Here is a 13,376-nt window from a genome sequence, read left to right on the forward strand (position 1 = left end):
TCCTAATGATACCCCTACTCTCCTTATGACGCACGGCACAAACCCCGCTCTTGACCTTCCTTTATTGGACTCGGGGTCCGGCACAATTATTCCTGATGAGAGAAAATTGCCTAGAGGAGTGCGATGGCTTTGCTAAGAGAGGAGAGAGGCTCCCCGCACTCCAAACAGCCTTGTTTGTGTTTGTTTTAGAAAAGCCGGCGCGCTCCTAAGATGTGCGTCTGAGCCTCGATCACATGGAGCAGTAATGTGACTGCGCCTGCTGACACGCAGCGTGCTGTAATGGCTGATATAATTCAAACAGAAGGAGAAGTCTTATGAGACTACCCATGGCCTCGTGAGGGCAGCACCCAGTTCAGCTCGGTCCGGCTTTTTCTGGGACATGAAATAAAGCCACTGTGTCCCGAAACCGGCTTACGTACTGTGCCAGTGTCGCTGCTCTTAATGCAAAACAAAAGAAATCCAAGAGACTAGATTGTGATTAAAAAGCACGACTGGCAGTGACGAGGAGGCCAGTATAAACGCGTCTTTTACTGACGCGATGCATCGCGTTAGGCCCCAATACAGCAGACAAAGGCGTACTACCTTCACATGTCACACCGTGCGACTTGGATGCACATAAACTTTGGTGAGACATCGAGTGTGACGTCGGTTGTGCGATGATTAAATGGCAGGCAACAACGTTCGTCGAAATGCGACGTCTTCAGCTCAGACCGGAGCCAAGCTAATCAATCTACACCGCAAAAATAAATATTAATAACTCAGGTTTGAAACATTTTTATGAGGGATGCACCGAAACCGAAACCGATACCGATGCGGATTCTGATACTAGTATCAGGTATCGGTACCAATACCGGGGGTTGAGTGATCTACTTGTACTCGAAAAATGCGTGCTGACGCCAGGATACCGACAGCCGTTATATCTGTATGTATATGACAATTTTGTTAAATTTGTGTTTGTACTGCTGTGAAACTTGTGACAATCACGCTGTTCTAGAAAAACATGCTGAGGAACGTTGTTCAAATCTGTGGAAAGAAAATCGAAGTAAATCCATGATGTCTAATGGCCTTATTAAGTACTCCGTATTGGTATCGCTGTGTACTGCAATGCAAGTACTCGTACGAAAATGGTATCGCTGCATCCCTAATTTCTCCAAAAAAAGAGAATAGAAGAGAATTTGGACTCCTGCTTCAACTTTGGTCGAGGCCCAAAGTTGAAGTTGAGTCGCTTCTCCCAGCAATTAGCATCTCCTAGCAATTAGCCTCTATGCTACTAGCATTTAACGATGGCGCAATTGTGGCTGAATTTTGTATTTGCGCTGAAACAGCCAAAAATCGCGCAGTGTGTAGCGGCTTTCGAACTAGCGGTAACACATCTACCCATGCAGTGCTACTGCCATGAATCACTCGGCGAGGTTGACACCTAATTGAGGTTCATGGGTAAGATGACAAATGTGTCGCCCTGCAGTCCGTGCGCCTGTGTGTAAAAACTAGAAGGTCTGTGAGAAGTCTCTGACAACGTGGAGTCTGCCCACCTTGAATCTCCCCCGGCGAGGCTCCGTCCACGGCATCGTGAGGATTTTGACACGACTCCTCGGGAACGCGCGATTCCTCCACTGGCTCGCCTTTCTCCACATTGGAGCTCGGCGGTGGCGACGCATCGCTTTCGCTCTGCGGGAGTCTCAGTTCCTCATCGTGCTGGCGGCTTTCCTCCACCGTCACCTTTGAATCGTCCCGTTCGGGTTCCGTGACGTCTTCGCTCGTTTCGGCCGAGGCTACGACAGATTCTCCGGGCTGAAGGTCTCCTTCACCGCCTCGTTCTTCAGCAGCGGATGGACAATCACCGCAAACTCTAGCGGTGACCTCTGACTCCCGAGGCCCAAGCTCTCCATCGGAATTGGAGTCTTTGGCCTCTGCACATTCAGTCTCGTTGACCTTGTCCGCTGCAGTGCCGCCGCTCTCCGGGCCCAACGACGGGCTCTCTTTGGATTGCGGGTCAAGTTCCTCAAGTTCCTCTCCCGTCCCCTCGGCTGTCAAAGCCTCCATTGTCCGGAGGCAGGCTGACCATTGGGATTCAGAGTGTGCGCCGCCCTTACCGCCGTCTGTCTCCGCCGCTGTGGCGACGTCGGCCTGCTCCGAGGGGAAACCTTCGCTCGCGGTTGAAACCTGATCGTGGTCCTCGGCGACACCGGAGCCGCTCAGTTCCTCCGATTGGCATTCCTCCGCGTCGCCTCCGGGACACTCCTGACCTTCGGGACTGATGCCGTCGCGAGTCGGGTGGAAAACGTCGGTGGTGGAGCTTCCGATGGAACGGAAGCTGCCGTCGTCCTCGCTGCTGAGGCTACGGGTCATCTCTGGGTCCTGATCCGCGGCTTTGCTCCTGCAGCTCGGCGTCATTCCGTACGAAGGCTCAGTCCCGGCCTCCTCCTCGGCGTCAGCAGCGGGCCGGCCGTCAGACGCGCATTCTTCTCCACCCGCGGAGGGCAAATGCTCATTTTCAAAAGTGTGGCAAGACTCTGCTGCACGTTTGCCACCCGGCTCTTCAGGGCTGGCTGCTTCAGCGCAGCTCCCGGAGTGACAGGCTGTTTCTGGAGCCGAGCCCTGCTGCCGCTCTATGGCGTAATCCCTAACAGCTGTTTCCTGGTTTTGTTCCAGGCTGTTTGTGTCTGGTGGAGGTTCCCCCTCACGGAGGCCTTCTATCAAGAGACACGGAACAGCAGATTCTGGCCCCTCGATTACATCACCGCAGTCTATCAGCGGTGTGCAGGGAACGTCCCCCGGGGTCGATACGCACTCTGTTAACCCCTTTTCGGCAGAGAGTCCCTCGGCCGGCTCCAGGCTCAGTGTTATCCCTTCACTATCGACCCTCTCTCCTTCTTGTGAGGCCTCCTTCCTCTCTGAATCGAAGCCCTCTAAAGACAAGGGCTGTCCCATGACCGAATCTTCCGTGTCTCCGATGGGCGTTATCAGTTCTGCTGATTCCAAGCCCGTATCCTCCTCCTCCTCCTCCTTCCTATTAGTCGCACTGTTGGCTGCTTCCTGCGGCAAAGTTTCCTCTCCCTCCGTGGCCCCCTGTCCTTCCTTCACGGCCTCCACTCCTCCTCCATCAGTTTCCTCTGCCTGTTTACCACAGACTACTGGTGCAAGGATTCCCACACGACAGCTCTCTCCCTCTGCCTCGCTCGGAGCCGGCTCGCTCGTCTTACGCAAACTCAGGCGTTGGGTGGAACCCAGAGACTGTTGGTTTTCCTCCTCCTCGCCCTCCCTCTCTTCCTCCTCTTTCTCCTCCTCCTCCTTGTGCTGCTTCTCCTCCACCACCCCGTCCCCTGTTGGCAAGCAATCTCTCCCTGCGTTTGGAATGGGAAACACCCAGTCCACTGGGGGGCCGAGGCCATGCTCCTGGAGACTCGCGTCCGACTCTGGCGCGCCTACAGACAGAATGCAGTCGTCCCCGTTTTCGCCATGTTCACAATCGGCCGCCGCGCTGCCGCTGCCCAGTGAAGAGTTTTCCATGTGGCTGCCTTCCTCCGCTGTATCCGGACACCGCGACGCCGACGCCGGCTGCTCGAAGGTCTCTCCGCGAGTCGTCCCCGGCTCTACACCATCGCGGCATTCGCCAGCCGTGTGCAGGTGATCGGACCGAAGCTCCAGCACAGAAACTCCCTGCAGGATACAGAAAAAAAAAAAGGGCTGAACCTCACAGAGGGCGACAGACAAGCGACGGCGCGCTTATCAACTGATTGCATAAGAAGTTCCATCGGTTATACAAACTGAGTCTGAAGGTTAAAAGCACTGCGGCGGGCGGGAGAGGATCAACAACCGGCGGGGCGGAGGCGGCGTGCCAAGAGGGCAGACGTGGCGTGACTCACCTGGGCCTGGAGATGGTGAATCAAGTGCAGCAGCTGCTCGACGCTCCTCTGAAGGCTCGGCGGATCGTGGCCGGGCCGGACGCGCAGCGTCAAAGTGTGCGTGTTCAGCCTGGGGAGGTGGCAAACGAGGCGGGCGTCCACAGATAGCGGCCGGACGACCTCGGCGCCTCCGTCCGTCTCCGCGTCCGTCTCAGCCCTGCGGCAACGCAAACGCTTAGGTCATCGGCAGTGACGCCACGGGCTAACACGGCACAGATCCGTTTACAAGGGGAGAGTTTTCACAGTGACGTCAACTAAAGTGCACCGCCACCCCCACCTTTTGTTTTTAGTAATATTCAACACATGGAGCTGCAACTTCCCGGGCAAAAAAAATAGGGCAGGTAACGAAGCCTGGTGAGCAGAAACTGTCCAGTTTCAGACACAGCGATGACTTCTTAAAAAAAAATAATAATAATTTTATTTTGCAGGATGGTAAATCAATACCCCTTTTATGCAATCGGGCTGGTGTGAAAGCTTCACTTCCCCTTGCGGAATAAGAGGTGTCGGGATGAACAGTGTTTGCATTGTGTTGGCTCATTAAGCTGGTGGGTAAACGAAAGACATGTACCAGTCAGGCTGACCATCGCTGGTAATGCTGGGCGGACTGCTTTAGCCGTGAGGCCTGGAGGCTGATGTCACTAGTCAGCCTGCAAGTGACTTCACTTTCCATGAGGGAGATGTAATTACAAACACATAAAGAGGGAGTTGTAAAGCCAAGTCCGCGCACACTTGGTACTTAACAGATTCTCAGAGTGGTAGTTGTCTTAAAGCTTGTTGAATCCCCAATTTAGGGAAATAAAAAAAAAACACGACGCCGCAGCTGTTAAGTCGAGTGCTTACAAAAGCATAAAAATCATCCATTTCCACCTGAAACTGTGTTTCATCCCATTTACCAAAAACAGCCTCTCTCTCCCCTTTTCAGTTTAATGATTCACCATGATGAGCTGCAAAGAGTCTGACCTCACCAGCGGCTCAGGCACTAATAGGGAAGATGGCTGGCAAACAAATGCTCGCAACCCTGGGCATTTCACTCAGTACGCAGAGAACTGCAGTGTGTGTGTGTGTGTGTGTGTGTGTGTGTGTGTGTGTGTGTGTGTGTGTGTGTGTGTGTGTGTGTGAGGACTGAAGTAGCACATAGTGAGATGTTGTAAACAAGCACTGAAGCACACACAAGGCATGCTACTAATGTCTCTATTGTTCTGTGAAGACAGTAGACGAACGGGGCGGTCCTAAGAAAGGGTGGGGGGAGGGGGAGGGGGGCAGCACTATCTCTCCTCTGACACACTGACTCTGGGAGGAGGGCAATGTTCAGCAAAACTGACAGTATCAGCGTCACACTTCATTTTTTTCTGATGTTCCTCTGCCGTTTGCCGTTTGAGACTTAATAAAACAAATAGAAATCGATCATTGTTTTGTTTGCCAAATTAACACAATCAACAGTTGGTGCTTACTTTGTGAGGAGCTCGTGGAGGCGCTCGTGACCCCGGAGAGCAGCGATGCTGGAGGGTGTGTGGCCTTCCCTGTTTGCCAAGCGCAGCGCTTCCCTGGCTCCCGACTGCTGCAGCAGGAAGTGCGTGACCCGAAAGAGGCCTCGCCGCGCCGCAAAATGCAGCAAGGTCTCCTGGGGATTCACTTCTGCGGAAGAGGCGGAAGAGAAGAGTGAGAGGACGGATGGATCCGACGAAGACAACAGGGTGCGACGCAGGGCGCTGGCCCCCGCGCCGTACATGCTCGGTTTCAGTTCCTCACACAGAGGGACGGGCCGAGGTTAGGAAATGGGATTTGGCAAACCTTCGTAAAAGACAGCTCACTCGCAAATTGGTGCAACACTTTCCTAAACGAGCAGGGTTATTTTTTTTTCAGAATTATACGACCTTTCGGAACTGAGGTTTCAGCAGACTGACTTGCATGTGCGATGTGATGCCATAATTGGCCCCATATATCAGTCGAAGCGTTACAAGGGCATGATTTACTCAGACCCAAAGTAAGGGGCGCTGAGCTGCAAGCGCACGCTTATAGACTCGAGCGCGCATCATGTTGGTTTGCGTGTTGCACGCATAATTGCCAAGATGCGCAGCGGTGGTCGAGACCACCCAAATTAAATGGGGACGTTGCGCCCGCTCCCGCTTTCCAACCAGGGAGAATAAGAGACATCGGAGCCACTGCGAGCGACATGATTGCAGCCGCGCAACTGTGACCAGGACTGTACAGTGTCACAGGAGGTGACAACTGCGGCCTTTGATGCGCTCGTTCTATCCAGTCAGCGCTGGTCAGCGCTGAGTCTGGACTGACTGCAGACGTGACTGGCATGAGGGATTTAAACCCCTTAATTATTTCATTGTGTGAGATACATGATATACATACAGTGTGAGGACAGACACATACACACACACACACAACACACTGCGGTTAATTCTTTTTTTTAAAGTGTGTGTTTGTGTGTTTGTCATTTTAAAGAGCACTATGAACAAATATATATATATATATATATATATATATATATATATATACATATACATATATATATACATATATATGTATATGTATATATATATATACATTATATTATATATAATGTGTGTGTGTGTGCGTGCGTGTGTGTGTGTATATATATTAAATAATATACATAAATATACATACATACGTACATACATACATACATATAGAATTTTTGTGTGTGTGTTTATACACATACACACACACAAAAAAAAAATGCTTAGGCTATTGGACTATCAAAGGCCTCATGACAAATGGCTTTGAAACAGATGACTCAATCAGATCAACCAGGTCAGCATTGGTTGATCCTTGTGTAGCCAGCGTTTTGCCTTCCTTTTAAAAGTGCTGACAAAAAACACAAAAACAACAGCCACAATCAGTCTCAACCTTGGTAAATCACTCTTTTTTTCCCCCATAATCCATTATTCTGCACATTCTGTCAGAAACGCCCGTACCTACATATTCATCAAGCCAAATATGCTAAATGAGACTATTTTGACTGCGTGACAGTGACAACCCTCATTGCCCACCCCTGGTATATCAGCAGCCTCTTCATTAATTAGCGTGCGTAATGACATTTGAGTCAGTTTTTTTGAATCCTCCCATTCACCCAGCCACAAAGATAATCATGGATGGACACACACACACACACACACACACACACACACACACACACACACACACACACACACACACACACACACACACACACACACACACACACTTCGGCAGCACAACCAGAGAAGTCCGTTGGATAGTTAAAACATATTCTTGTCTCAAGTTGAATCTAAGCAATTTAATCTGTCTTTGCATTCACTGGCAGAGATCATTAAAACATAGCTGGCTGGTCTGAAGTTGGACCATCCCCTCAGTTATCATTAGTATCTTTTACTGTCTGAGCACTGGCCCATTTCTGTTATCATTTTTAAGAGGACATCCTGCGATAAGGGTGTCAGCCCTAGTATTGCGTGCCAATTTGAACACACGGTCGACCTGTTAGAAAGCTTAAACTTGCTGATTATTGATGCAGAATTAAGCCATAACTGCTAAGAAAAATCTACACGTCAGCGGGTTCTGTGGTGTGGTGGTGTGAAAATACCCATTTCAACACCAGGCTGTCTTGTAATACAATCCTGTGTACTCCAGCGTGCACAAAATGCTTCAGTTTATCAAACCAGCCGGACATTTGTTCATTTATAACAGCACGACATAATAAAATGTCTTGGCTGAAGTCAAGATTTCCCTGATAAGTTTCCATTGTTTGTGCGTGCGTGCTTGCTAAAAGGGGGGGCTCCATCATTGTTTGCCAGGGCATTTCTTTGGGCAACGCAAGCAGAAAGGGGGGGGGGAGCACTTTTTAGGACGTCACAGAGCATCATAAGTCTATTTTCAGTTAGAAATGTCGGGGGAAGGGAGTGGAAATGCTAACAGATTGAACAAAGATGGACATAACACATTTTGTTGTGAGCAGCAGAACATTAACCAGCAGGCGATGCCTAAAGGGTCGGTTGTGTCTGCTGATGAGAGGTTTCACTCCATTTACCGCAAGCCACTCCGCCCCCGTTTGCCCTGATGAATTTAAAACTAATTGGTCATATTTAACGCTCCACTTGGCCAAGCCGGGCCAGACTAGAGAGCCAGGTGCCAAACAGCATCAGGAAATGCTTCACTGCTGTGTTTGACGGCGGTTTACGTACAAAACTGGCCGTTAACAGCTCTAGGCCAACAAGAGGATCAGCTAGTTGCATGAAGCCATTTGCTCTAGTGAAGGAATCGCTGCTGTGACGCGGCCAAAAGAAACGGAAAGAAAGAAGAAATGCCTCAGTGTCCATCAGCAGGAATCTTTGTCGGAGCCATGAAGCTGGCTCGCTGTCCACGGCCCTGTGACACAAGCGCAGAGAAGAACCCGAAGAAGCAAACTGCGTCGTTCGCGCAAATAAAACTCAGCAAGAAAGTTATCCCCCAGTGTGCAATGTTTAAACTTGTTTTGAAGTCTCGATAAGTACAGAGATGTTGTTGACTTTGAACCTCCCGCGACCAAATTGAAATTGTATCATTTTGGGGTGCAAGTGAACATTTATCAAAACAAACAACACAAACAAAAAAATAAGGGTAAAACAAACACAATTGCTCATATATAAGAGCTTATGGACATACAAAGACGGAAAAGCACAACACCTGCGGTCACAGCTATCACAGCATGAAGAAATCCATACATCATCCCAGCAGCGCGAGTTGAGGAATGAGGTGATTAGCCAAGCTTTTCACGCTCCACCATTATCACCTTCCATTTTCTTGGGATTAAAATTAATGACAGCTCTGTCGCCGTCAACTGCATTGTGTAGTTGGCAGTAATTGCGAAATACGAGGGTGGCTGTGAAAACCTATTGGTGCGTGTACCTATACAGCTGCATTTTTAAAAGATTGACACTTCTGACTTCCTGACAGCTTTTAGGAAAAAGCGCCGTCGTGTCAAATGATTTAAAACCTTTCAAATCTTATCAAAAACCACTGACGTTTTTATATAATGCACTCCCGCTCATTTCCCCCCCCCCCGCCATCGTCCACATTCATTTCCCTCCATTTGCACTGATGTGAAACCCGTGACTGCTGTGTGTCCACAGCGCTAGGGAGGACTGAGATAAAACGCCGTCGCCACCACCTATAGTCCCTCGCTATCCATCATGTGACAGATCTGATAAATGGAGAGCGAGGCTGCAGTGCTCCCCCTTCTTCTCCCAGTAGGTTTTATTTATTTATTTATTTCTGTGGCTGGGCGTCTCAAGCGGTGACATGTTGTGAAGCGGCGCCTATTAGAGCAAACATCAGTCACCGCAGCGGGGAGACGCCTTCAACATCAACAACATGACAACTGACTTCAATGCGGGGGGAAAAAAACTGCCACATCTTTGTGTGTGAGTGTGCGTGTGTGTATGTGAGAGAGAGAGAGGGAGAGAGTGAGAGAGAGCAAGAAAGACAGAGAGACAGGGGTGGTATGAATGTTTCCCTTCCGCTCCTCTTTTTTTTTTTTTTCTTAAAGGTTAAGTGTGTAATACTTGGAGAGTTTGAAGAAGAAACAGCGACATCAAGTGGTTATATTTTAGATTGCAGCGTTTCTCAGTGTTCCTTCCCCCCTCCAAAGCTTGACAGCAAGCTACCCTGGTCTGCGCACCCAAACCTATATATATATATATATATATGTATTAATGGGCAGTTTGTTCTGCTGTTACCAACACAAACCATACAACAGAACTTGGCTAATTGGTGGTTGGAAGTGGCAGTTTTAATGTGATAGCTTCTCTTTTCAGGCTGTGAACCACATCAGGTGAATTAAACATCATGGGCAATGCGTTGACTTAAATTCTCACTCGCGGTTCAGCGTTTGTTTTCGTCAGATATCTAACTGAATTTGCTGCTTTGGTCTAATAACCACGTCCAAGTTAAATCATAAGCTATTATCTTAACAATAGCCAGAGGCAGAGAGGCCGCGCTCTAACTACTCCCAGGCGTCTTGTTTACGCTGCTTCACAGAGAGCAATTACCTAGCAGGGCCTTTTTTTCTCCCACAACAGCCCGCTTGGCTTCCTTTGACTGATAAAAGTCATTGGAAGAAAACCACCAGGAAGCCAACGAAAAATGGGATTCATTTTTTTATTTTTTTTTAAGAAGGAGAGACTGAAATTTATTTTGTGATTGTTTTAATATAAACCAAAATGTGGTTTGGCCAGGCTGCAGCAGCGATAGGAACACACAGCTCCATTTGATCAGAGTTCAGTCCATATACGGACTTGTTTTTTTGTTCATGCTTTTCTGTTAATATAAGCAATGATGACTAAGGCGCGATGCGTGATGCGCGATGTGCTCACATCAAACTCGCATTTGAGGGGCACGTTTTCAGAGATGGCTTTTTGTGCGAGATACATGAAAATGGATCCTTGAGGGACTGTTTACAGCAGAGCCGTATTTCACCCATGGACGACTCACATCTTTGTGGTTTCCACCTCTGGTGACAATCTCTGATGCCACGTGGCTGTGGACAATAACAGCGGCCACAACAGGGGACAAGCATACAGCAGGGGTCACAGTGCCAACGCAGTGCCCACGGGCACCGTGTCACCTCGAGGGACCACAAGAGTCGCCGCGAGCCTGTTCTAAAAATACTAAAAATATAACTATTCTGCTGCTATTCTGTTGGAATCACACTTGCATTTATGTGCATTCGAAAAGGATATCTTAAAAAATAAAATGATATGTATTTTATTATGCATGAAGTCTTGAGAAGTTTAGGCGAACTCTGTGAACTCTGATTAATAGAAATAAAGTCTTGAATATTGATGTTATCTGTATCCAACCTTGTTAAGTCATTGTTGATAATCATGGTCAGAAATGAATGTCTTCACACAGACGAGTATCATTAATAATAAAATATAACTAAGGGCAAACTGAGAAAATGTGTTATTTCGGAAGAGTGCAGCACACTGCTTGCCCTTCATATGGATCGGTATCCATGAAGTAGCTCTCAGGTTCGAAAAGGTTGGTGACTCCTGTCATACGGTATTCTATTATCATGAACCGGTATCCAAAATTTCCGAAAGGTGTGATGGATATTCCAGCAGAGTTATCGACTGTAATGACTCGCTGTAGCAAAATCAGCATGACACGCTGTGACACAGCAGCCTATGTTTGCAATAGCTGTTTGTTCCAGTTATTTTTGACACTACAGTACAAAAAAAAAAGGATATGCAGGATGACTCAGCACAATTTGGCTAAAAACACACAAGATTAACACATCAGCCAAATTATTCGGACGTATTTTAACTTTTTTTTTTAAACCTTTTCTTTTATTGTAAAGTGTCTTTGAGGACTTCGAAAAGCGCTCTATAAATAAAATGTGTTATAATTCTTAGCATTATTATCGTGAATCCTACTGTGTCGAGCCAAACCAGACTGTTTTAGATGAAACCACACGAGGAGTATGGAAACGGTTGTGTGTTTTATTCAACTGCTTCTTTCTTCTTAGAAATAAGAAAAACTTCTGGTATGTGGCCACGTGACGCGTTGTTTCTATTGGATGGAATTCCTTCCATCCATTCAAGTTCAAAATGGTTGTGTGGAGGAGAAACTGTCAACAAAACCTGCGTCCACAAAGAGCTAAAAGCGTACGAAGAGTCATGGTGTAACTTTGCTCTAAACATCCAATATAATAGAGCCTTACTTGGACTCATCTATGGACAATTAAGGAGCAGAAGAATACAATGGAGCCGCGCTGAAAAAACCTCAGCTGCAGTCCCAGTAATACGATGAAGATATAGTCATCAAATGCTTCGCTGTTTTAAGAAATATGGGTTTGATGGGAGGCGTGTAATTGCATCTTCCACTTTCAACAACACACTAAGGCTTTATTGAAAAAAAAGAGGCAAATTTGAAGCCGCAAGCAAGTGCTGCATAAAATCAATTTTGCATCACCAATCTCCATTAAATCCTCCATCAAATCAATCTCACTCCGAGTCGCTCGCTGACTAAAGAACAGAGCAGGACCCTCCTAAGACCCAGATTTAATTACAATGCCCTCCAGTCTCACCAGTGCTGTTGGCTCCTCTCCTCCCCAGCAAGCTCCATCCCGGAGGCAGCGGAAGATGGTGGAGGGCCAGCGCCAGACTATCGTCCAGGCGCTCGCACTCCTGCAAGGGAATCTGACACTCGTCCAACAGCAGCGCCCTGTCCAGGCCGTCGGACCGGCCTGCCGTGCTCACCTGCGCAGAGGGTGATTACAGAGACGAGTCAAGTTTCTATGGAGGAGGAGGAGGAGGAGGAGGAGGAGGATGAGTAGGAGGAGGTGGAGGAGGAGGAGGAGGACTCGGGGCTTAGTTTACTGGAAGCATTCGCTTTAAGACGCTCAGCATAAGAGCATTACCCCAAATGCCTGAAATGTAAAATGTGGGAAGTACACTTCCACAAGCACTTATCACAACAGAGCACAATTTGGGATTCTACCATGTTGACAAAAACAAAGCATACTTGGGCTTAAAGAGAAGGAAGAAAAAAAAAAAAGCGTGAGCGCTATTACGTTCTCTCTGTCAAAAACCAATTCTACCCTGAGTTCCTGTCACATGGTTTTCCTGGGGATAAAAAAAAAAAAAAAAAAAAAGGCTGTGACACATCACACCTAGTTAACATGTCAACAGCCACCATCCTTTATCTAAATCGCTGCAACGGCCGTGACCATTTTATTTTTCTTCTCCATCACGGCCGGTTAAAAACCTCCTCCGGCGTCGTCTCGCTCACCAGGAACTGGGCCATGTCGAAAGCCAAATCCTGGACAAAGCTGAATCGATGTTCTGCCAACGAAGCCACGCGACCCAAGCTGGACTTTTGGTCTTCGGGGTCCCCGGGGACATCTCTGCTGACCGCACACAAGGTGACCGACACAACCTCACAGCAGTCGTGGGCTGCAAGATGACAAAGCACAGAGAAAGAGAGTCAAGCAACTGAAAGCAGAGGGGAGAGGATGAGTATAATCCTCTGCCTTTTTAACCGTGTCAAACAGAAGACTGACATCCAGCCTCTGTCAAACCCTGCCATGTGATAACGGCGAGGATGTTTCCTAGGTTGTTCTTTTTTTTTTTACTTTATAATTTACATAATTGTGCACCGACAGCTTCCGCTTGACTCGGGGACAGTGTTGTTGGGATTACTCCATAAAAGTAATCCAACTACTGATTAATGATTACTCTTTTAAAAATGTCATCTAATTACTTCTTTAACTACTTTGTTTCATAAGTAATCAATTACTAATTAGTTTAAAAAAAAAAAAAAAGATAAAGTAACAGTTGTGAACATCTTGTTTCCTGCACATAACGTACAGTGAACCACAATTTTCTTAGATTTAGACGAGATGAACTCAAAATAATGTTTGTATTTCCAGCAAACACAATCGCTATTTTTTTTTTTTTTCCTTTTGCCGCCGCCGTGCTT

The 13,376-nt window shown here is 47.6% G+C and overlaps 1 protein-coding gene across 6 annotated transcripts in view; it reads right to left on the reverse strand.

Annotated features, from left to right (window-relative positions):
- Nucleotides 1-13,376, reverse strand: part of akap13 (A-kinase anchoring protein 13) — a 111,179-nt gene that overhangs the window by 62,671 nt on the left and 35,132 nt on the right. For all 6 annotated transcript variants that reach the window (XM_076031066.1, XM_076030896.1, XM_076031230.1 and 3 more), the window contains exons 4-8: nucleotides 12,687-12,850; nucleotides 11,983-12,154; nucleotides 5,357-5,540; nucleotides 3,867-4,062; nucleotides 1,533-3,660 (exon numbers count right to left, since the gene is read on the reverse strand). In XM_076031066.1, the coding sequence (XP_075887181.1) occupies nucleotides 1,533-3,660; nucleotides 3,867-4,062; nucleotides 5,357-5,540; nucleotides 11,983-12,154; nucleotides 12,687-12,850 (2,844 nt within the window). The remainder of the gene's footprint in view (nucleotides 1-1,532; nucleotides 3,661-3,866; nucleotides 4,063-5,356; nucleotides 5,541-11,982; nucleotides 12,155-12,686; nucleotides 12,851-13,376) is intronic.

The sequence above is a fragment of the Nelusetta ayraudi genome, unplaced genomic scaffold, assembly GCF_046127955.1.
Source record: "Nelusetta ayraudi isolate G7.1 ecotype Tasmania unplaced genomic scaffold, CSIRO-AGI_Nayr_v1 ptg000002l, whole genome shotgun sequence".
Taxonomy (NCBI): domain Eukaryota; kingdom Metazoa; phylum Chordata; class Actinopteri; order Tetraodontiformes; family Monacanthidae; genus Nelusetta; species Nelusetta ayraudi.